The sequence below is a fragment of the Salmo salar genome, chromosome ssa12 (genome assembly GCF_905237065.1).
Source record: "Salmo salar chromosome ssa12, Ssal_v3.1, whole genome shotgun sequence".
NCBI classification, from domain to species: Eukaryota; Metazoa; Chordata; class Actinopteri; order Salmoniformes; family Salmonidae; genus Salmo; species Salmo salar.
In genome coordinates, this window is record NC_059453.1 from 31842627 (window position 1) to 31867187 (window position 24561).

The 24561-nt window shown below is 42.1% G+C and overlaps 1 protein-coding gene across 6 annotated transcripts in view; it reads right to left on the bottom strand.

The window, feature by feature from the left end:
• LOC106564923 (SEC14-like protein 1) overlaps positions 1-21471 on the bottom strand; it is a 70092-nt gene extending 48621 nt beyond the window's left edge. For 4 of the 6 annotated variants that reach the window (XM_014131452.2, XM_014131451.2, XM_014131450.2 and 1 more), the window contains exons 1-6: positions 21285-21471; positions 20305-20434; positions 19455-19630; positions 18418-18587; positions 17593-17759; positions 3934-4023 (exon numbers count right to left, since the gene is read on the bottom strand). In XM_014131452.2, the coding sequence (XP_013986927.2) occupies positions 3934-3996 (63 nt within the window). In that variant the 5' untranslated portion in view covers positions 3997-4023; positions 17593-17759; positions 18418-18587; ... (1 more) ...; positions 20305-20434; positions 21285-21471. Of the gene's footprint in view, positions 1-3933; positions 4024-9665; positions 10015-17592; positions 17760-18417; positions 18588-19454; positions 19631-20304; positions 20435-21284 lie in introns of those variants that run through there. The other 2 variants (XM_045691264.1, XM_014131448.2) reach the window with 2 other exon arrangements.
• Between the last annotated feature and the right edge of the window lie 3090 nt (positions 21472-24561).

Below are 24561 nucleotides of genomic sequence, written 5' to 3' on the forward strand. Positions count from 1 at the left end.
GCTTCAATCCTGTCATTGCCTTGAGTGGGTAGTTGAGGCACAGCAAAGAAAGAGGCTGTATTTCTTCTAGAAGGAATGCGTTTAAAAAGGTAATTGACAGACAGTCAGAGGAATGTAGAGCTTTAGTTCTCTCCTTCCAGAGATGGTAAGAGGGTGTTTCAGAAGACTGACAGTTTCCAAACAGAGAAGTGGACAGGGAGAGAAAGAGACATGCAGCATTCCTCAAAGCAAAATGCCAAATAAAATCCCTTAAAGAAAGAATGAAAAGCCATGTTTGCCAACGTTCAAGTCTGTTGAAAGACGAACTGCAAGCCTAGTCATAACAAACAGAATCTGATGACAACACAGCACGGTTTATAAACACACACGACGACATATCAAATCACACGCACCCTGCAAAAACACCTAAAAAACATGTATATTCTCGTGCGATGCACGCCCACAGCTATGCTGCATGAAGGTGTGGCACAAAGTACAACACGCTGCCTCCCTACTAGGGACACTCAAATAGGTGCAGTCAAGGCGTTAGACAGCTTGCATGGCTTTGTGATCTCACTAGGGCATCAATAACACCAGGGCAATGTCCTGTTCAGTAAGGCACACTGTTGCAAAACTTTTTTCCCCCTCGGTCTCTCGTCGCCATGGCAGAATATTTAGAGTTGCAGGAAATTGCTTTAAACCTGCAACAATCTCTCAGCTCGATGGAGAAATCTGTATAATTGCAGGAAATTGTCTTAAAAATGCTAACATTTCTCTACGCCACCCAGATGGGGGACCACCATCTACGGCCCTTTTTTGATAAAGAAAATACCCTGAGTGTCTGCCAATTTGTAATTTCCCCGTGGAGAGAGAATATATCAAACTGCCCCTTCAAACGCAACAGCTTTAGAAGGGGCCATATCAGTCAGTGTAAATGTACCACTCACATCAATAAAGAAAAGAACAGACAATAGGCTGGAGAATACGTGGCATAATGAACCACCTCTCTTCTACTAGGCTACATAATTCTGACAACTGAGTCAGGCCGAACTGTTAAGAGATACCAAATCAAAAAAAGACAGGACAGACAGACCATGACGACGCACAGTGAACCACTTGTATCTGCACACAAACGTGTGCATCGTTCAACCATTGTGCAACCATTTTTCCTGTCAAATAACCCTATGCCTTGATTCCTCAGCTTCTTATGTTGGTTCTCTACCCCTCTGCTACTGCCTCAGATTAACAGAACCCGTCCCATCCCATCTGACTCTAAAGGCGTCCGCATTCTTCCCATTCGACAGTTCGTGCTTATATCATGATATTTTGTGAATTTTTTTGGGTCTTCGGCAAGGTTTTTTGGGGGGGGCTGTTCGTGCGCACACAAACATTTCTCGAGGCAAGCCGAAGACGGTAGTGAAGTCTTGGCATCTTCGTCGATGTTTGGTCAACAGTAGGGATTATTCAATCAAGTGTTTGTTGTCATTCAAGGAGACACAAATCATTTTCATGCTATTTTTTTCACTTGAGACATACTGCGCCAAACAAAGTTGCACGACAGATCTCCTCGGGAAAAATGTCAAAATGAATGACAGATCTCTTGCGTTACATTAATTCGGACTATTTTGAGGAAGTGTACACTGGCTACAGCGTCTCAAGATGGACAAACAGTACTATTGCAGCTTATTTCTCGTTTTTCAAGTGAAGGTCTTTTAAGAGTGCATGCGAGCACCATCAAATCGTTTCACCTAGCTGAACCGAAGCCTTAAGGCAGCTCATCCCAGCTTGGATGCCCCTCAGGCAGCCCAATGTGGTTTTCCTGCCATTTCAGTCCAGCCCCCCTCCCCTCCTCCTCCCCTGCTGTCCCCCAGGTGTAGCGTTCGAGCAGCCTCCACTCACCAACTATTTATAGCCCCCTGTCCAGTGCTTGCCCACCATTCCCAAGCCCAGCGCTAAGGAGATTTGCCTCGTCTTCGCTTTAGTGGAGAAAGCTGATTTGAGGCAGCAAATAAAACCCGCATGCATGGCTACAATAGCCAAACTCAAAATAGTTTATTGAATCAAATTCAATTGAAGCGCAGTTAAATTGGATTGAACAAAAAACAATGCTTTGATTGCATGTCTTCTGGAAATAGTTACAAGTCTTGAAGTGGGCCAACCTTGATTTTCCAATGAAAACTGAGTAACATCACCTATTAAGTAAAGCAAGATGAGGTGGTTAACCAAAATGATGAAAACATGTCGTCCTCCTCCTAGCTATTTGAAACAGGGTCATGAAGTAACACTACTAAGTTACCACAGAGAATTATTCTGATGATAACCCACCATCACACAGTTTAACGTAGTGTACATGCGCCTCTCGGCCTGTAGCCACTGTGCTGTGGTACTGTGGAGAGGCTGAATAAGCCAGTGTTTTTCCACTGCTCATCTGCCACTGAACCGTTTACTCAGTGAACCCTCTGTGACAGCCCTGCCTGACAGTCCTGTCCTCTAGCTCTGGAGGCTGAGCAGAGAGCGATAGAGAGAGAGAGAGAGAGAGGGGGGGAGGAAGAGAGGTGCCAAAAGAGGGAGAAAGATGGAGCGAAAGAGAGAATGAAAAAGAGAAGGACAGCGAGTGCGTTAACGTGTACAGTAATAATTTGATATTAAACTGGTTAAGGCAGTAGGCATATTATGCAATAGCCATGTAAACACCTTACGTCGGCGTGAGGTCAAAATATATGTACGCATACGCTGATTACAACACCTGGTTTTAAATCAGCGTTCCAGCTGTGCGTTTGCTCTGCGCATGTGCCAGCACCAGCCGAGTCAGAGTCCCTTTTCAGCGCGAGTGAAGTGTGTTTGGAACAGCTGAATGTATGCAAAGTCGTTTTCAGAATTAAATATGCTTCCCGGAAAATAACATGGTCGCTGTGGTAGAATGTTTATTTTGGATTTCCTGCATTTATCAGAGTGCCATCAGGTAGCCCAAATTCAGATGTCTCCATGGAAACAAGATTATTAAGGAAATTGTTCTTGCAAAGCATGCAAACGTTTTAACCAAACTATTATATTAATCTGACTATCCACAATAGGTCGCATTATTGTGTGAATGTAACCATATTCATTGAGGCAGAGAGAGTGGAGCAGAGAGAGAAAGTGATAGAGACAGACCGAGGCAGACGCTCCGTCTAATACTTCCAGGTTGTGTACTGCACGCATCCACTCATCTTATCTGAGTGAGTGAGTACAACTCAAGCATACTATAGGACCCAGAAGACACTCACTCACCAAAAGCCTGCACAGGTTCTGCATTTAACAGAGGAAGCAGACCAGCAACCAATTCAGCAGTGGTACTTCTGTTCAACATAACAGTGCCCATCATTTTCTATTCAGATATTAAAAGGGTTGATGCACGGACATGGCCTGAGATGGTGTGGAGGTTTGAGTTGGCTACATACCAGATGGACTAGAAGTGATTTGTGCATCCCAGACTGGACTTCGCTGGACAATTCTTAAGTGGTCTACTTGGTACATTACACAAATGATCAGTCGAAGACCATCACAGTATTATGACTGCTAGTGCATGTTAGACCCAAGCAGCTAGATCGTACGCCACAGTGCAACACGATCACACATCATGTGGCTCACATGTTCAATATGAAGCCAAGGTTGCCCTAATGTACTTCACCAACCATTCCCTCAAGGTGGTCTTGTGGACCCATTCATTACCATTACATAACCCAACCACTACTGCCTGGGTATTTGTTAGACCTAGGCTACATCTCAAACAACCATGTTGTCAAGTTCAAGTCAATCATATGAAGGACAAGGTTGCCCTAACATCCTTACCCACCATTTCCTAGAGGTGGTCTTGGGGACCCATTCATTACCGTTGCATAACCACTACAGTACATCTAATATTCATGTGGAGCGTCAATGGAGGTCAAGAGTCTAGGGCAGTGTAACACTTACCTCCATCACCAGCTCAAAAGGCTGCTTGTACACCCTGATGGGTGACTGATACTTCTGCACCATGGTGGGAACGACTGTGGTGCCAACGACCTGAGAGAAAACAATCTGATATTAGAGCTTAAATAACCAACATCATAGATTTGTCTTGGTGACAGAAGACAAACATGGGCCAGACTGCATTAGACTGGATGCGTAACACACAAAGAAAATAGTGCTTGAGTTGGTAAAATGGCAGTATAGTTCTGGATGGCCCCGCTGGAGGCATCTGACATGTCATTAAGTAAGCCAGGTTTGTTTGTGTGTGTGTGTGTGTGTAGCAGCTGGCGGGGAGCCCGGAGTACTTGGCAGTTTGTCTGCAGTGATTGCCTGCAGGAAGGCACTTTGCTCTGCCGTGGGTGAGGAAGCGCGTCTCATTGAACTGATCAATGAATGCAGCGTTTCGCACCATACATCACACATTCAGGAACTGAAGTGCATAGGGAACGGAGATAGACATGGCCAAATACTGGAAAGTCAGGGACTGCTAAGTGCCAACTAGTCACAACCGCATGACTGATAAACTATTCAGGTAGACCTACATTGATGCGTATGTAAATATTATGTGGAGCTAGCGGTAGAGCTGAAAGCTTGGGAGTCATTAATACTGCACTACAGCCTACGTAAATGCATGAATGGGTGGCTGGCCGTACAGAACTGATGAATTAATGCATCCTCTGTGATGTAAAATGTAAGCAGCGCATTCCAAGAACTTAGTGGTGGTAACCACCACAGTGCAGACGATGGCAAATACAGTAGGACTAGGCTATGGTCCTGATAGAGCCAACAGATGTGGACCCTGAAAACGCTGGAACGTTCCTCTGCATGTTATTTGGATTGGTTGAAATGTTAAAATGTGTATTTTTCAATATATAGGACACACCCTGTGTTTTAATAAAACCAACTATATATGCATTGAGCGTGTCTGATGCCTTAAGCATACCTTTGATGAAATAAGACAAATGACTCAAGAGGGAGCCAGAGATCAAGATAACAAAAAACTCAAACTTAACCTGACCATTCTCCTCCCACTTCTACTGGCTTTCGCAGTTTCTGCCATTACTCTCCCGAAGTTGCCTATAATAGGCTACACGAGGAGTCGGCAACCTTTCTCACGTGGAATGCCAATTTATCTTACCATTTCTACCGATCTGCGTGCCAGTTAAAGTTTGTGCATATTTTCGTGAAACTGTTTCATCTCATTTATAATAACGTCTTCGTATATCAAAATCATTGTCATGTGGTTAATCTAAATTATATCCAAATGAAAATGATACAATTCTAAAAAGTTACTTATATTGCTATTGCCAACTATGTAAAAATTGCCTATAAAGCCAACAAATAAAAACATTGTAGCCTGCAGGTAGAAAATATCCTGATAATAATAAATATCCTATGAATCCCATTGTCTGCAACGAACTTGAAATGTATCAACTATTAACATTGGACATATGAAATGATTCTGGGCCTTCAGAGTTTCCTGTGCCAATGAACTCGGGACAGAAACTGCTGTAGGCTATTTGCGCAACGGATAAGAAGTAATTAAGTAGTCCCATTGTATGACATTTCCACTGGATCAGAGCATGACATTTTTCCCATTCACGCTGAGTGGTTATCGAAAGGGAGAAACCTGGAAAGATTTTTCAAATACTTTTAGGAACTATTGTCATTCTCAATTAATGTAAAAACACTCTTTGCTTGCTGTCTGATGTGAAGAAAACATTACTTTGAGAAGCTCCACAGCTCATTAGTGGTGGTGCGTTTAAGCCAATCAGAAATACAATCAGATCCCCAAAATGGACACATTTATATGCCTACATTTGCACGCAGGCCGGTAATTGTACTACTGGTGATCTACTGTATGTAATGGGGAATTGATACACTAACAATCAAACGCAAACAACTCACACAATGAAGTTATGAAACAATGAATGTGCACAAATTAGCGGGAGACACCACATTCTGGAGAAAGACGTGCATTGTGCATTCTGCATGGTCAATCCAACGTCTGCATTGGCCATGCAACTTTTACGGTGATACGGCATCTGCAGAAGTCAGGGTATTCATACTTCTCGTGCTTCGCGGAGCAGCGCAGAGCTGTTGTGAAGGAAGTTGTCAAGGATGTGAGTTTGTGTTTATTAAGGATCTCCCGCCCTAACATAACCGAGCCCTAATCTAGTAGAATTCAGTCATCTTTTCTGACTCACGTGTCTAACAGCTGATAAGCAGATAAATTGACAAGCTGTACCAAAATAAAGTCAACGCAATTGCAACACATTCGGAGTGCTTAAAAATGTCACATACTATAACTAGTAATGCAACACTAGTGATGCACCGATATGACCTTGATGTCCGATATTTTCCTTGCCAACAAAAAAAACGATACCCGATATATACATTTTTTGCAGCCTTTGAACTATTTAACTGTACTAGAATGCTTAACACACACACGGCTGCAGCGGTCTAAGGCACTGCATCTCAGTGCAAGAGGAGTAACAGTCCCTGGTTCGAATCCAGGCTGTATCACATCTGGCTGTGATTGGGAGTCCCATAGGGAGGCGCACAATTGGCCCAGCGTCGTCCGGGTTTGGCCGGGGTAGGCCGTCATTGTAAATAAGAATTTGTTCTTAACTGACTGCCTAGTTAAATAAAGGTTACACACACTGACCAAAATGTTATTTTGTTGGCATTACGCATGTCCCCATTACCAGTAAAACATAATCAAAACCTATTTCTTTCACTTACTTGCTGTGCTGTTTCGTTGTTCATTTGTTCAGTCATTTCATTCTCAACCAGGATTTCTATGGAACGCCGTTTGGGTCTTTGCGTGTCAAAAAAGATACGTCAAATAACACTTTGACCAATCAGGACCTGAATATGACTGCACGTCAAATAATAATTTTACGCGTTTATAAATGTTTTATGTAGTTATTACACATTGATTACACTTACATGTTAAATGTCACAACGATTCATCGATACGTATGCTATGATGCTGGTAAAGTTGTCTCACGCATCTACAGTACTGGTCATTAAAAAAAAAAGCTATCTAGCTCATGGATGCAAACAATGTTCTTCCCAAAAACATAGCAAAACGACATCTGTTTCAGTAGTTAGCTAGCTAACTATATAGCTAGGTGTCATCTAAAATAAACCTAATTTATAAGACAGCTCTTACTTGATTAATGGTGGTCGGACCCATCTATGTGAAGCTAGCCACAATAAGATTTAGCCACAATAGTGGACTTTGCGGTTAGCCTTCAAAATAAAGGTATGGCATAATTGTACTATTTGTATTAATTTGCATCACTGTCAATGGCATAATTTTATTTTGAAGGCAAACCGCAAATTCCACTATTGTGCCTAATCCTTATTGTGAAGCTAGCTGGCTACTTAAAACATTAGCTTTGGGCAACAGGGTTAAGTAGCTGACTAGCTATTTATTTTCATGAACTGAAGTTCAATTTCAATAGGCGAACAACAAGTGGCAACCTAGCTAATACTTACAAGGATTCCTAAATCATTGCTAAGAATAATGAAAACGACTGCAGTTTCTACTGGTCATTGTTTTCAGGCTGGTTGTATTGGTGCTAGCTAGGTACAAAGGTAAAGCTAGCTACCCCAGAAGTTACAGTCGAACAAATTATGCTTTATTACCAAAGCGGTATTGTAAACACATGTTTGCAGACTTCTTTGTACAGCTTTGACAGTGCTACTGTATCTTTTTTGACACGCAAAGACCCAAACTGCCTTCCATAGTATGTATGTTGTGAAGCGAATAACAGTGACGCTATTACTGTGTATCTCCGGTAGGGCAACATCTGACAAATAGCGCACTTGGTAGTGTGTACCGGTGCTCGACCAGTCGGTGAAAGCCAACATCACCCACGGCAGAACGGTTGATTTTCAAGGGCAATGAATACTATTATCTTGGCTTTAAAGGACTTTGCCTTTGAGTTGTCTCGCTGAAATCATCTTACTCTTTCAAATGACTGCTCGACTTGTTGACTGCTCGATCCACACAGCAGACATTGTGGGCTAGTTTAGGAACGCTGTGTTGCACGTATAGCGCAAAATTTTACTTGCCGTCTTTATGTCATGTACCTTCATTAAAAAAGTATGAACAAACTTTGACATCGGTTTTGCACATCGACATTAAACTAGACATTGGGCCGATACCGATAAGTTCACCGATATATCGTGCATCCCTAACAAAAACACTTTCTTTTTACGCATACTATTTAGTACGCTAGTATGGCTATTTGGGCACAGACGTTATGTTGTACGGTTCACAGCTCATAGGGTCTTACAGGAGGAATGTAGGCCCTATAGTCTAAAAAGGTCTAAAATTGCCACTTTCTCTAATGGTTTGTGATACAAATGTAAAAAGCATTTCAAACATTCTTCCTCCCAAAGTTTCTATGTGAGAATTGCCAGACCAATCTGAGATACGTGAAATATATCCGGGCTGTCCAGGCGTGGAATTGCCCTGTTGTCAAACAGCTATTGGGTAAGCCTTGGATGTGTTTATTAGGGGCACAACGAGCACTTCTTACTGGACAGGTTCAGATTGTACTACCTCCCTGTTTCAGACCATTTTCTTATGCTTTGTGCCTACTGAACACACCCCAGATGTACAAGATCTCAAAACAAAAATCACATTGTAAAATGTAAGTGTTGCTGTAAACCTGTTCCGACAAGGACATGTAAAGACAGGCGGAGTACCTGCCCAGTCTTAGCACATGGCATACCTTACTTGTTCAGTGTTGTTGATTTATTTAACTTGCAGATACATGTTCCTAAGCAAGTGTTGCTTGACTTTTTCAGCAGCCGTGCGGCAAGGAAGGGACATTGTGTGATGAGGTGTTAACACTTGCTACACAGCACTACTTCTGGTAGGTCTGATCCATCCAGGGCGTTACGTTCGGCTTGAGCCTCCAACATTTAAGGCATAAGCCGCACGTAACGCACTGGACCAGAGCTATACTTCTGAGGGATATGGGGCTTTTCAACTAAAACGTCACACTAACCTGGGCGTCAGCCTGTTTTTTTTTAAATGAAATTTGGCATGACAATTTCATAGGAGTTGGCAAGAGAGCAGACGACCGGCACCAAGCTACATCTATGCTACTGTCTGTAAAAGCTAATCATATTCTACTAAAGTGAAACTAGGCTAAGCCTTTCCATTTAGCCAACTATAGGGGTTATTTAGGCTACTTAAAACAGGTGAACAATTGTTACCGTCATGTATTAGAGAGAGATGATACTTCCCTGTTGAACAAAAGATGAAAGTCAAGGGGAAAATGACAGGTGACATTTCAGAAACCAAACCAGAATACAATACAGGTTCTTTGTTCACTGTTAACCAATACGCCATAGCGATGGCCAGCAGCACTGTAATCTACTGTACAAACAAGCTGTGCCAGTGCCACTCAAACACCTATAGCTGAGCCCTTCAGAAATCAAGAACACTCACTCAGTGATGCTCAGTGAGTGACACTCTCTCCACACACACACACACCCTATATAGCTATAACATGTAGAAGCCTATGTGAAGTCGTTAAAAGCATGGTTTAGGCTATTTAGCCTACATTAGCTAGTCATCACTGTACACAATCACTACAGGCATGTGCCTGGCAGGTAATACGAATTCACGCATGTACAACGTTAACTTAACAAATATAAATGACACTCACCAATGAATTATCGGAATTTCTTTAACAATTATCTGCTTCTTTCGATATATTTGTCTCGTATTGTTTTGACTTAACAGGAAACTCAAGTACAGTTATACTGTTAATCCATAGCCTTATTCGGTTCCTTTTTCGCCGGTCCTGTGATGAACGAGTGCTTAACATTAGCTAGCTGTTTTGCTAGCCAATTAGCCATCGCCCTGATAGCTAGCTATGCCTTTTTTAAATGCTGTGGTCGCTAACAGGTTCAGGATTGGGTTTCCATAGCGAAAAGACTCCAGATGCAGCTAGCGAGCTAAAGACAGCCAGCTGAAGGTTTGAGCCTTGAGGACTGGAGAGAATGAATGTATTTGAAAGCTGGAGCTTCTCATTGACAGTTTCGCCCCTCCCCGTTGGTACAGACAGAGCTCAGCAGTGCCGCGGTGTGGTGCATATGCGGTTACAATAGAAATCATGGACTATAAATCCGTTTCTAAATCAATATGTAAGGCCTGTCAGGGACATAATAGTTGAGTGATGGGACAGAATATTAGGAGACATGACAGATGAGCTGGCATTCGGTGCTTGAAAATGACATTTTTTATGCTTCCAGCTCAGCTGTCATACGATTAATGTCAAATGTTCTTTAAACTGTGACGAGCGACAGAGGATAACGCTACATATGAGTAACGCAGTCATCTTCACTGCGCAGAGAACTGTGCGCCTGCACATTTGAAAAAAGTTACTTCATGACCATGCATCAATTCATGATATTGACAATATGCCCATGTGACGTGTTAATTGGTCTCTTTCACCATACTTCTGTTTTCAAAATGAGTAATTTACTGTGTGGATCCCCTAAAATCCATACATTTATAAAATATTTTCCTAATTCTGCACTTAAATATAATCTAAATCCCTCAATCTTGCATCATTTAAGAGGGCTTTATCCATTTAAAATACACCATGACATGCACTTCACAACTCAGTCTCTAGAACCCATTTACTGGATTTCAGCTTAGTTCTCCTAAAGTCCATGTGCTCGTGCCAGTCTTTCAAAAAAGTGTGTGGCATAAATTGGCAGCACAGTTGATGATAAGCATGAGTTGAAGGGTCCCCCAAAATTATTAGGTTATGGTTACTGTATAAGATACGATTGCATGAGGAATATTTTCAGTAGCCTGCATTGAGTCAACATTGGGAATTCAAACCAGTGTACTGTACAGCAAAATGAGTCATGGGATACAAAGGATGAACCATTTGACAAGAGTTTCAGGATTTCCATCCAACATGAAAATGTATTTGACTTTGTTTTACTTGACTGAACTGGTAATGACATTTTCAATACTAACCTCATTAGCCATGTAATATCTGCTTCCACCGCTGCAATGCCTTTAACAACATTCCATTGATTCAATTTGATAAAGTTAGGACATTATGGCACAGGGGGACTGTTGTGTAAGGCTTAGCCTTGTGTCCTCAAATGTTTTACATGTGGAGGTTTCACAATTACCCACTTCCCCTAGGGCAGGGTTCCTGTTGGATAACCATTGGAGAACGCCAAATCCCAGCAGGGAAATTAAGAGTTAAGAATAATTTGCATTCAGCTGCAATATGGAAACATTTCACATGGCTGTGGAATCATGCACATATCTGCAGAGTTTAGATATTAGATCTAAGTAGAACTAAGATAATCCTCTTTCAGATCCACACCGGGCAATGTCAGTCTATCCTCACCATTCTAAGCACATGTGCGTGTCAAACATAGGGATTTTAGCTCATATTTCATAACAGTGCCATCAATGACAAGACCTTCTGGGCATAAGCAGCAGCCTTGGGACGAAGCTTATTCTTCGGGCCATGGAATTACACACTAAGTATGCAAAACATTTAGCACAGATGGCTAGTGCTGACAGAATGCAGTCAACTACATTTCAAAGGCAAACAAGTAACCTGACATCCAATCAGTGCCAAACCAAGGTCTACCGTCAATCCCACCAAGGTTAAAACTACAGTAAGTGGTGCAAACACCTTCATTTGGTTACATTTTTACTGCATTAAAAAAAGAATAGATTGACATGGAAAAAATGAATTTGTTTACTAGTTTTATTGATGAGTCATGAACAATTGTAAGGCAAAACCACAGTTCTGACATCATGCCACATTAGTTTACACCACCAAGAGAACAGCATGTTCCAGAAATACATTCACACAAATGTCATATGGTCTTGGCTGAGAGTCAATTTGTTAGAGCCCCCTGCAAGGTCATTGCAATAACATTGTCATGAACACATTTTTCATGGTTGTAGCGTTTGTTGCTTGCCACCTTCTCCTTGAGGAAGTGGATAATAACATACATCACTGAATCTTTGACAAATGGTTCTCCTGATGACAATACATAACATTTAATCTAGTTCTATGAATAGACATCAGTCAAAACATCAACAGTTAGTTTGATTCTGCTCCTTCACTCCATCAGGACAAGTGTTGGAACCAGGAAGTGGTACAAAACCTAAACACAAGAGAGGAAGTGCATCAACTGACCAGTCTGAACCCACTGGGCTGAAGAGGGGCACAGCAGGGCATCACCTCATTGGGGGGGGGTCAAACAGATGGGTTAGGAAACTTTATTCCAGGGGTCTCCAACAATTGTGAAAATGCTTGCTTTTATTTTTTGGCATTCTATCGCAAACGGTCATAAACAAAGCTCCCGGCTGCTATCCAATCAACACCACAGTGCCATTATCCCACCCCTGGTTAGCAACCATCGGCTTAAAAAGACAAACGTAACAATATCTGCCAATTCATTTCCAGCAATATTGCCCCAGTCTGTCTGTCTTGTGCGTGCATTCATCTAGCACTCCGTATATATCCAGAAACATAGCCAGACTGACATTCCTTTCTTGCTTAATGCATAATTAAAGGAGAATTAAACTCAAATGTTAGGTTATCCCCAGACCTCAATTTATCTGATTTAAACATTGACTCAATTTTTCATTGTTTCTCAATGCATACTATTGAGTAACATTTAAAAAAATAAAATGTACAGAATACATTTTAATGGGGCCCCCTTAGTTCATTAACCATTATTTGACCAGTTATATAGACAAACAAATCTCTTATATACACCAAGGACCCGTGGAAGAGTTGCAGGAGAATGTGCCCATTCGAAAGCTATAAAAAAATACATTTTTAGTAGCTCTCATTAGTGATGCACCGATGACATTTTGCCGATACCCAATACTTTCCTTGCCAAAAAAAATATACATTTTTTTAAGGGGCTTTAAAGCATTCTAGTACATTTAAATAGTTACACAGCGGCCTAAGGCACTGCATCTCAATGCAAGAGGCGTCACTACAGTCCTTGGTTCGAATCCAGGCTGTATCACATCCGGCCGTGATTGAGAGTCCCATATGGTGGCGCACAATTGGCCCAGCATCGTCCGTGTTTGTCCAGAGTACGCATTCATTGTAAATAAGAATTGGTTCTTAACAGACTTACCTAGTTAAATAAAAGGTTACACACACACTGACCAAAATGTTATTTTGTTGGCATTTACATATGTCCCCATTACCAGTAAAACATAATCAAAACCCATTTCTTTCACTTACATGCTGTGCTGTTTCGTTGTTCAGCAACACTGAGGCATGCATGAGAGTATCAGCTGTTACGGACGACTGTGATCACGCTCTCCGTAGCCGACGTGAGTAAGACCTTTAAACAGGTCAACATACACAAGGCTGCAGGGCCAGACGGATTACCAGGATGTGTGCTCCGGGCATGTGCTGACCAACTGGCAGGTGTCTTCACTGACATTTTCAACATGTCCCTGATTGAGTCTGTAATACCATGTTCCAAGCAGACCACCATAGTCCCTGTGCCCAAGAACACAAAGGCAAACTGCCTAAATGACTACAGACCCGTAGCACTCAAGTGCGTTGAAAGGTTGGTAATGGCTCACATCAACACCATTATCCCAGAAACCCTAGACCCACTCCAATTTGCATACCACCCAAACAGAGCCACAAATGATGCAATCTCTATTGCATTCCACACTGCCCTTTCCCACCTGGACAAAAGGAACACTTGTGAGAATGCTAGTCATTGACTACAGCTCAGCGTTCAACACCATAGTACCCTGGATCAACTGGATCCTGGACTTCCTGACGGGCCACCCCCAGGTGGTGAGGGTAGGTAGCAACATATCTGCCACACTGACCCTCAACAGTGGAGCTCCCCGGGGGTGCGTGCTCAGTCCCCTCCTGTACTCATTGTTCACCCACGACTGCATGGCCAGGCACGACTCCAACACCATCATTAAGTTTGCAGACGACAACAGTGGTAGGCCTGATCACAGACAACGACAAGACAGCCTATAGGGAGGTCAGAGACCAGGCCGGGTGGTGCCAGAATAACAACCTATCCCTCAACGTAACCAAGACTAAGGAGATGATTGTGGAGTACAGGAAAAGGAGGACCGAGCACGCCCCCCATTCTCATCGACGGGGCTGCAGTGGAGCAGGTTGAGAGCTTCAAGTTCCTTGGTGTCCACATCAACAACAAATTAGAATGGTCCAAACACACCAAGACAGTCGTGAAGAGGGCACGACAAAGCCTATTCCCCCTCAGGAAACAAAAAGACTTGGCATTGGTCCTGAGATCCTCAAAGGTTCTAAAGCTGCAACATCGAGAGCATCCTGACTGGTTGCATCACTGCCCGGTACGGCAATTGCTCGGCCTCTGACCGCAAGGCACTACAAAGGGTAGTACGTAAAGCCCAGTACATCACTGGGGCAAAGCTGCCTGCCATCCAGGACCTTTACACCAGGCGGAGTCAGAGGAAGGCCCTAAAAATTGTCAAAGACCCCAGCCACCCCAGTCACAGACTGTTGTTCTCTCCACTACCGCATGGCAAGCAGTACCTGAGTGCCAAGTCTAGGACAAAAAGGCTTCAACAGTTTTTACCCCAAGCCATAAGACTCCTGAACAGGTAATCCAATGGCTACCCGGACTATTTGCATTGTGTGCCCCCCCCCAACCCTTCTTTTTACACTGCTGCTACTCTGTTTAACATATATGCACAGTCACTTAAACTATACATTCATGTACATACTACCCCAATTGGGCTGACCAACCAGTGCTCTGGCTAACCGGGCTATCTGCATTGTGTCCCACCCCCCAACCCCTCTTTTACGCTGCTGCTACTCTTTGTTTATCATATATGCATAGTCACTTTAACCATACCTACATGTACATACTACCTCAATCAGCCTGACTAACCGGTGTCTGTATGCAGCCTCGCTACTGTATATAGCCTGTCTTTTTACTGTTTTATTTCTTTACCTACCTATTGTTCACCTAATACCTTTTTTGCACTATTGGTTAGAGCCTGTAAGTAAGCATTTCACTGTAAGGTCTACACCTGTTGTATTCGGCACACGTGACAAATAAACTTTGATTTGATTAGCCACAATAGTGGACTTTACGGTTAGCCTCCAAAATAAAAGTATGGCATAATTCTACTTTGTATTCATTTGCATCACTGTCAATGACATACTTTTATTTAGAAGGCAAACCGCAAATTCCACTATTGTGTCTAATCCTTATTGTGGTTAGCTTCAGAACATAACCCGGTCCTGTCGAGCATCACTAGCCAGATGAAGCTCGCTGGCTGCCTATAACGTTAGCTTTGGGCAACAAGGTTAAGTAGATGGCTAGCTATTTAATTTCATGAACTGAAGTTCAATTTCAATAGGTGAACAACACTTAAGGGTTCCTAAATTATTGCAAAGAATAATGAAAATGACTGCAGTTTCTACTGGTCATTGTTTTCAGGCTGTTATATTGGTGCTAGCTAGGTACCAAGCTAAAGCTAGCTACCCCAGAAGTTGCAGTCAAACAAATGATGCTTTATTACCAACGCGGTACTGTAAACACATCGTTTGTGGCCGGTGTTTGCAGACTTCTTTGTACAGCTTTGACAGTGCTACTGCATCTTTTTTTGACACGCAAAGACCCAAACTGCCTTCCATAGTATGCATGTCGTGAGGCTAATAGCAGTGACGCTATTACTGTGTAACTCCGGTAGGGCAACATCTGAAAAATAGCGCACTTGGTAGTGTGTACCGGTGCTCGACCAGTCGGCGAAAGCCAACATCACCCACGACAGAACGGTTGATTTTCAAGGGCAATGAATTCCATTATCTTGGCTTTAATGGATTTTGCCTTTGAGTTGTCTCGCTGAAATTTTCTTACTCTTTCAAATGACTGCTCGATCCACACAGCAGACATGGGCTAGGTTAGGAATGCTGCGTTGCATGTGTAGCCAACATTTTACGTGTCGCCATTACGTCATGTACCTACGTTATATAGGTATGCACAAACTTTGACATCGGTTTTGCACATCAGTGTTAAACTAGACAGACATCGGGCTGATACCGATGTTGGCATTTTTAGCTAATATTGGCCGATTCTGATATGTTCACTGATATCGTGCATCCCTAGCTATCATGCTAGAAAAGGATGGAGACCCCTACTTTATACCATGGCATTGTTAAATACTCATTTCGGTAAGGCTTGAAGGGCATTCTAGAGCATGCGTTATTTCCCTTTAACGCCACGTAAGAATTTGTTCTTAACTGACTTGCATAGTTAAAGGTTAAATAAAAATATAACGCAAAGTATATCAGCACAGTAGAATTCAATGGCTAGAGTTCATTCTTCCATGTTTGAACACAAAAGTCAAATTGAAAACATTTTCATAATAGCAAAATAGGACTGCTGGTTTGGTCAGATACTTTTGAGGAGAAGGGGAAATTCCATTGGAATTGTATTAACAGCCATTGTGTAAGTTGCCCGTGTGTCGTCAACGGGCCATGCTGTACATTCTGGGACAAAGAAAGCTTTCCTTCAAGGAGTGAAGGGGGGTTAATGTTGACGAAAACATTAGTATGAATTTCATCAACAACATAACATGTTTCTCGAGATTATTAACTTGTTCTCAGTGACATTATGTACTGTTGAGGAAAATTGCAGGTTTCTCAACCCATACCCCGACTGAGAATCATGATGATTAGCTTAAAAACCGCGTGATGCTGCATGACAATGTGAAGATGATTGGGTGACAATCTGCTGACCGAGGAGTTATACATTCCTCCATTGCCCACTGGGAGTCTTCTTTGGTTTGGTAAGCTAAATAAGCAAGTCTGTTTGGTTACTAAGGCGACTACTGTAGCTATCAATTAAACTTGCTAGCTACTTCAGTGGATTTGGAACATGTCTCCTGGTAATTGTGTCAAATTATAGCCATGATACAAAAGGGATAACCAACGCTGGGGTTCTATGCGTTCTCTGGAAAATAATGCAACTCCCTGGGAGCTAAGTTCCACTCCGCTAGCGCGTCGTAGAACATTCCTTCCACGTCGTTCATCATTTCCCACAGAACACATAGCTCCTTGATTATCCCTTATGTAATTGACAAATCTTTACACAAGTTGAAAATGGTGGGCGTAGCCTACGAAGCATGACACACGCAATGAGGAAATTGAGGCTAGGAGTTGCACAATACACCTACAGCATTTAACCACCATAAAATATATAAGGAAGGCATACATCTGTTTTCTAAAGACATTTGTCTGCAGTATCATACATGAGCATCAAACTGCTGTATACATGCTCACACCTGCAACTGCCAGAGAAGGCTTCACAGAACCCCCTGTTATAGTCTAGGTCCAACAAGGCACGCTGCAGCATACAGCCATGATGGCTACACTGCAGCACCTGCCCAAGACCAGATTATCAAAAGCATGCACGTCCAGAATGACACACCATTCCCTATATAGTTCACTAACGTCTGACCAGAGCCATATGGGCCCAGGTCAAAAGTACTGCATTAAATAGGGAGTCATTTGGGACAGATATACTATAGGCCAAGCCATGTAGCCTACTTACCAGGTAGGCCAATTACAGCAGAGGTGAGAGGGATCCATGGATCTTGGCGCCACGGAAATAGAATCTGTGTCATTCTATTTCTATGCTTTGGCCTTTCATGCATCTGGTCTCTATGCCGCACATCATGTGACTTCAAGGACATTGACTTGTTAAAATATCCTGAACCACTACAGGTGGGAAAGATTAGAGAAGTGTTTTAGTATGCAGTTTATTGTTGAGATTATAAACATTAGATCCATATATTAGACAGTTCAATTTAGAAAAGAGAATATTTGATCTGTCCCTCATGACTGATATTATCCTGGTATGCCTCACTGGAAGGGGAAATCTTTCTGGGCCTAGACTACTAGCTAAGCCTGTGTACGCTTTTCACGACAGTAGGCCTTTGCCACTAAAGTTAACTAGCTGGATAAAAACCTAGTTTCATTGAATTGCAAAGACGTCTACAGCATTTGATTTATTTCAACACAAAAAGATAGAAGGGACACTTCTGTTATCTAAAGACAAAGTTTGTCTGCAGTATCATACATGAGCATCAAACTGCTGTATACATGCTCACACCTGCAACTGCCAGGGCAGCTTCACAGAACCCCCTGTTATAGTCTAGGTCCAACAAGGCACGCTGCAGCATACAGCCATGATGGCTACACTGCAGCACCTGCCCAAGACCAGATTATTTACTCAGTGATTCCCTAATGGCACCCTAGTACCTATATAGTGCACTACGTTGACCAAATCCCTGGACAAAAGTAGTGCACTAAGTTGGGAATAGTCGGCCATTTGGGACAAACACAGACTATAGGCCAAGCCATGTAGTCTACTTACCCAGCAGGCCAATTACAGCAGAGGTAAGAGGGACCCATTTCTAACAGAAATCGAATCTGTTAATATATTTCTATGCTTTGCCCCTTCATTGTCATCAGGCATCTGGTCTCAATAGATGCCCCATCATGTGAGTTCATCAAGGACATCGGACACAATGAGATGCCGACCAACTACAGGTGAGAAACAGAAGATACGTTTTTAGTACAGTAGTTTGCCGATCTGATAAACACTGGTTTCATATGTGGGACAGTTCAATTTAAGAACATTTGATCGGCTCCTCATGAGGTTATTTATCTTATCCAAAGTATGCCCTCTACTGGACAACGTTATCACCAACAGGGAAATCTTTGTCACTAGACCACGTCTCAAACTCATTCAGTGGAGGGACGAGTGACTGCGGGTTTTCGCTCCTCCCTCGTACTTGCGTGATCAATTCAGCTCATTAATTAGTTGGAAACTCCAGTCACCTGGTTCTTTAAGTCTTTATTACACACAAATTGAAAGGAAATAAAAAGGCAGCATACAGTCGGCCCTCCATTAAATGAGTTTGACACCGCTGCACTAGACTACTAAACCTGTATACTCTTCTACAGTACCCCTTTCCCAATAAAGTTAGTTGGCGAAAACCAATCTAGTTTAATTGAATTGTAAATACATCTACAGCATTATTTCAACACAAAAAGATAGCAGAGACACTTCTGTTATCTAAAGACAAAGTTTGTCTGCAGTATCATACATGAGCATCAAACTGCTGTATACATGCTCACACCTGCAACTGCCAGGGCAGCTTCACAGAACCCCATGTTATAGTCTAGGTCCAACAAGGCACGCTGCAGCATACAGCCATGATGGCTACACTGCAGCACCTGCCCAAGACCAGATTATCTAAAGCCTGCACGTCCAGAATGACATACCATTCCCTATATAGTTCACTAACTTCTGACCAGAGCCATATGGGCCCAGGTCAAAAGTACTGCATTAAAAAGGGAGTAAATTGGGACAGATATACTATAGGCCAAGCCATGTAGCCTACTTACCAGGTAGGCCAATTACAGCAGAGGTGAGAGGGATCCATGGATCTTGGCGTCACGGAAATAGACTCTATATCATTCTATTTCTATGCTTTGCCGCTTCATTGTCATCATGCATCTGGTCTCAATGGCGCCCATCATGTGACTTCAAGGACATTGACCTGTTAAAATATCCTGAACCACTACATGTGGGAAAGATTAGAGAAGTGTTTTAGTATGCAGTTTATTGTTGAGATTATAAACATTAGATCCATATGACAGACAGTTAAATTTATAAAAGAGAATATTTGATCTGTCCCTCATGACTATTGATATTATCCTGGTATGCCTCACTTGAAGATGTGTATCATTATCACCAACAGGGAAATCTTTCTAGGGCCTAGACTACTAGCTAAAGCCTGTGTACCCTTTTCACGACAGTACACCTTTGCCACTAAAATTAACTAGCTGGTAAAATCTAGTTTAATTGAATTGTAAATACATCTACAGCATTATTTCAACACAAAAAGATAAGGGACACTTCTGTTACCTAAAGACAAAGTTTGTCTGCAGTATCATACATGAGCATCAAACTGCTGTATACATGCTCACACCTGCAACTGCCAGGGCAGCTTCACAGAACCCCCTGTTATAGTCTAGGTCCAACAAGGCACGCTGCAGCATACAGCCATGATGGCTACACTGCAGCACCTGCCCAAGACCAGATTTACACAGTGATTCCCTAATGACACCCTAGTATCTATATAGTGCACTACTTCGACCAAATCCCTGGACAAAAGTAGTGCACTAAATAGGGAATAGTGTGCCATTTAGGGGAAAAAGCCAGACTATAGGCCAAGCCTTGTAGTCTACTTACCCAGTAGGCCAATTACAGCAGAGGTGAGAGGGATCCATGATCTTGGCACCACAGACATATGTGTACCTTAATTGTCAGCATGCATCTCTTGACTTCAAGGACAACCGACTCGTTGAGATATGCTGAACCACTACAGATGGGAAACATAGGAGATTAGTGTTTTAGTAGAGCAGTTTATTGTTGAGATGATAAACATTGGTTTGTACCGGTACTAGCCAAACCTATACTATTTTCTATACTACCCCTTTGCCACTAAATTAGATAGCTGGCTAGTAAAAATGAATCTAGTTCAATTGAATACATTACAGAACTTTAGATTAACAAAAAAAAAATTAAGGGAAGGGACCAACGTATGTTTTCTAAAGACAAAGGTTTGTGTACAGCATCATGAGCGTCAAACTGCTGTATACATGCTCACAACTGCCGGGCTTCACAGACCCCACTGCTATAGTATACGGGTATCTGCCAAAATAATGGAAACGCTTGAGTAAATAAGATACAACGTATATTGAACGCTTCCACACGTGTGGTTTCTGAATTCATCAAGCAATTAACATTCCATAATGTTTTGGGTCATGTATAAAAATCAAAGTCGCCTATTATTTTCATTACCATGGCTAAAAGAGATTTGCATCTTTGAAATAGGGGTCTCAAATGAGGATAGGTGGTTTAAAGTGTGTACGTCAGTCACCAGATTTTAACACGCTACAGCCTACGGCCATGATGGCTACACTGCAGCACCTGCCCAAAATCAGATTAGCTACCGAGTACCTGGTCAAAAATAGTGAATACGGTGACATTTAGGACAGATACATGTTATAAATACAACAGTTACAAGAAACAAGTTCCCGTTTAGAAAATGTGACCACCGTCATCGTCCTAGCTAACGTTAGACTTGTTTGGCCTGGTTGGACGTTTAACAAATGTAGCTAGCTAACGTTAGCTTTTCGATGGCAGGTTAGCAAGGACACATTTCTTACCATGTTCAATGTGTTTTGGTCATGTCCATCCATTCGAATCATCTCCTTTCCTCAATACATAACAAAATGTAAAGTTTTTAAAAAGGTTTTTAAAAAAATGAGCCCTACTTTGCTAGCTTGCCGCCTCAGACGAGGACAAAAATACTTCTTCTTTGGGATTGTGTTGGCGGATCGCATCCAATTTAAGATGCATACCCCGCCACCTACTGGAGAGTGAGGCCATTCAAGACCTATCCTATACTGAACAAAAATATAATCGCAACATGTAAAGTGTTGGTCCCATGTTTCATGAACTGAAATAAAATATCTCAGAATTGTTCCATACGCACCAAAAGCTTATTTCTCTCAAATTTTGTGCACTAATTTGTTTACATCCCTGTAAGTGAGCATTTCTCCTATGCCAAGTTAATGCATCCACTTGACAGGTGTGGCATATCAAGAAGCTGAGTAAAAAGCACCGTCATTACACAGGTGCACCTTGTGCTGCGGACAATAAAAGGCCACTCTAGAATGTGCAGTTCTGTCATACAACACAATGCCACAGATGTCTCAAGTTTTGAGGGAGTGTGCAATTGGCATATTGACTGCAGGAATGTCTACAGGAATGTTGACAGATATTTAAATATTAATAATGTTAGAAAATTTTTGCAGTACGTCCAACCGACCTCACAACTGCAGTTCACATGTAACCACGCCAGCCCAGGACCTCCACATCCGGCTTCTTCACCTGCAGGATCGTCTGAGACCAGCCACCCGGACAGCTGACAAAACTGAGGAGTATTTCTGTTTGTAATAATGCCCTTTTGTGGAGAAAAAACGAATTCTGATTGGCTGGGCCTAGCTCCCCAAGGTTGAGCCTGGCTCCCAAGGCCCACCCATGGCTGCACCCCTGCCCAGTCATGTGAAAACAATAGATTAGGGCCTAATGAATTTATTTAAATTCACTGATTTCCTTATAATCAAATGTTATTGGTCACATAAGTGTTTAGCAGATGTTATTGTGGGTGTGGCGAAATGCTTGTGTAACTCTGTTTATATTTTTGTTCAGTATACATTCAATTCTTTGTGATACAGTACTATAACATTTGGGGAAATGAAAAATCACTCTGCCAGCTATTAGCTCTTTCTTTAAAAGAAAATAACTATTTACCCTATCTAATGCACAAATGTGCCTAATTGGTTTATTAATACATTTTCAAGTTCATAACTGTGCATTCTCCTCAAACAATAGCATGGTATTATTTCACTGTAATAGCTACTGTAAATTGGACAGTGCAGTTAGATTAACAAAAATGTAAGCTTTCTGCCAATATCAAATATGTCTATGTCCCGGGAAATGTACTTGTTACTTACAACCTCAAGCTGATCGCATTAGCCTATGTTAGCTCAACCATCTCGCGGGGGACCCACCGATCCTGTAGAGGTTTTAAACAAATGTGGTTTCTAATGACAATTGAGATAAACGAACTATGGCATAAGGGGACGACAAATGGATAAGAGGCGATCTGTAATTTTGATTAAGACAATGAGCAAGCTAGGACGGACGTAACGTTATTTAATATAACTATTTGTTTAGCACTTTTGAAATGTACAGCGACAGAATTCAGAACAAGGGCGGTTCTTACAGTGCTCTCCTTGTACACCAAGTTAGAACCGTACGATAAATAAAGGGGGCATATAAGCAGACAATGAAAGCTCTTACAATATTCGATGATTACATTTCTCTAAAACAGGTTATAGGCTACAGTAGAACAGTCAGAACAGTAGCCGAAATTAAGAGGGGTAAATAGACCAAATTATTAGGGTGAGGCACATGGGCTACTAACATCTTACTACACAACATACACTTAATATTACTTTCTTAGCTACAGTATACATATCTCCCTGGCATATTACATCATTTATGAAGCAGCATACATTATCTTTTTGGACTCACATTGTTGTGCTCGGCTTACTTTAACAGGAAGGTGGAGCGGCGGTCCTCCAAGTTAACAGTTGTTTTGAGCACGGCACTGATCATACTTCACTGACAGCATTGCCAATGTTGAATGTTTATCATTTTAAACTCGGAAAATAGCCCCTTAATCACAGATTTGGGCCCACACAGCCACTGTCACTGATTCCTTCCAAACCACTTGTTGAATTTCCAATTTGTAACTTGTTGTGTAGTATTTATTTCCAATAGCCGATGAGCACCGATACATTTTATCTATAATTTCTCTTCATTATTTCTCTTCAAGAATTAAAAAGGATTTGCCTGTAGATTGTCGACTTGATTCATGATGACGACTGCTAGCTAAGATTTTAAAAGTATGACGTTGACATGATCAGTCCAATTAAAGCTACTTTACATATAACGTGATATGATGTCATTTTATCTGTGGCCACTGACCTTGAGCCTTCTTGGATGGGCACTTCTATGGCAGCAGCCGAAGGGCTAGAATTTTCAACGTCTCCTCTTACACTTGGCAGTGATGTGAAGTTTTCATGAGTGATAGTGTGAGTTCCGGAACTCCAATTTGAGCAGCAGCAGCTGAAAAATGAGCTCCTACAAATATTGAAATTTACATGGTTTTTAGAGTGAAGTACATCGGAAAAAAGCAAAAGAAAACTGCAAGACTGAATAGGAGAAAAAACAAGCAACAAACAAAGAAGATAGTTATTTTTCAAAAGCCTATTTTTCATAAAATTGTAGTTATCTTAGCAAACTGAATTGTTTACCAGTTGCTAAGCAGTTGCTAGGGACTCTTTTGGAAGAAGCTAGCTAGCTAACGAAGAACAACAAAGAATATCTAGTTAACAGAAGAAAAGAAAGAGAAAATCAGGACAGAAGAAAAAGGATATCAAAGTGAAACAGTTCTCTAAAGACACAGGAGACAATAATACAAGAAACAACACTTCTGTAGCTTGTCAACTATGTGTCTGTCTATCCCTGTTCTCTCCTCTCTGCACAGGCCATACAAACGCTTCACACCGCGTGGCCGCTGCCACTCTAACCTGGTGGTCCCAGCGCGCACGACCCACGTGGAGTTCCAGGTCTCCGGCAGCCTCTGGAACTGCCGGTCTGCAGCCAACAAGGCTGAGTTCATCTCAGCCTATGCTACCCTCCAGTCCCTAGACTTCCTGGCGCTGACGGAAACATGGATTACCACAGATAACACTGCTACTCCTACTGCTCTCTCTTCGTCTGCCCACGTGTTCTCGCATACCCCTAGAGCATCGAGCCAGCGGGGTGGTGGCACTGGAATCCTCATCTCTCCCAAGTGGACATTCTCTC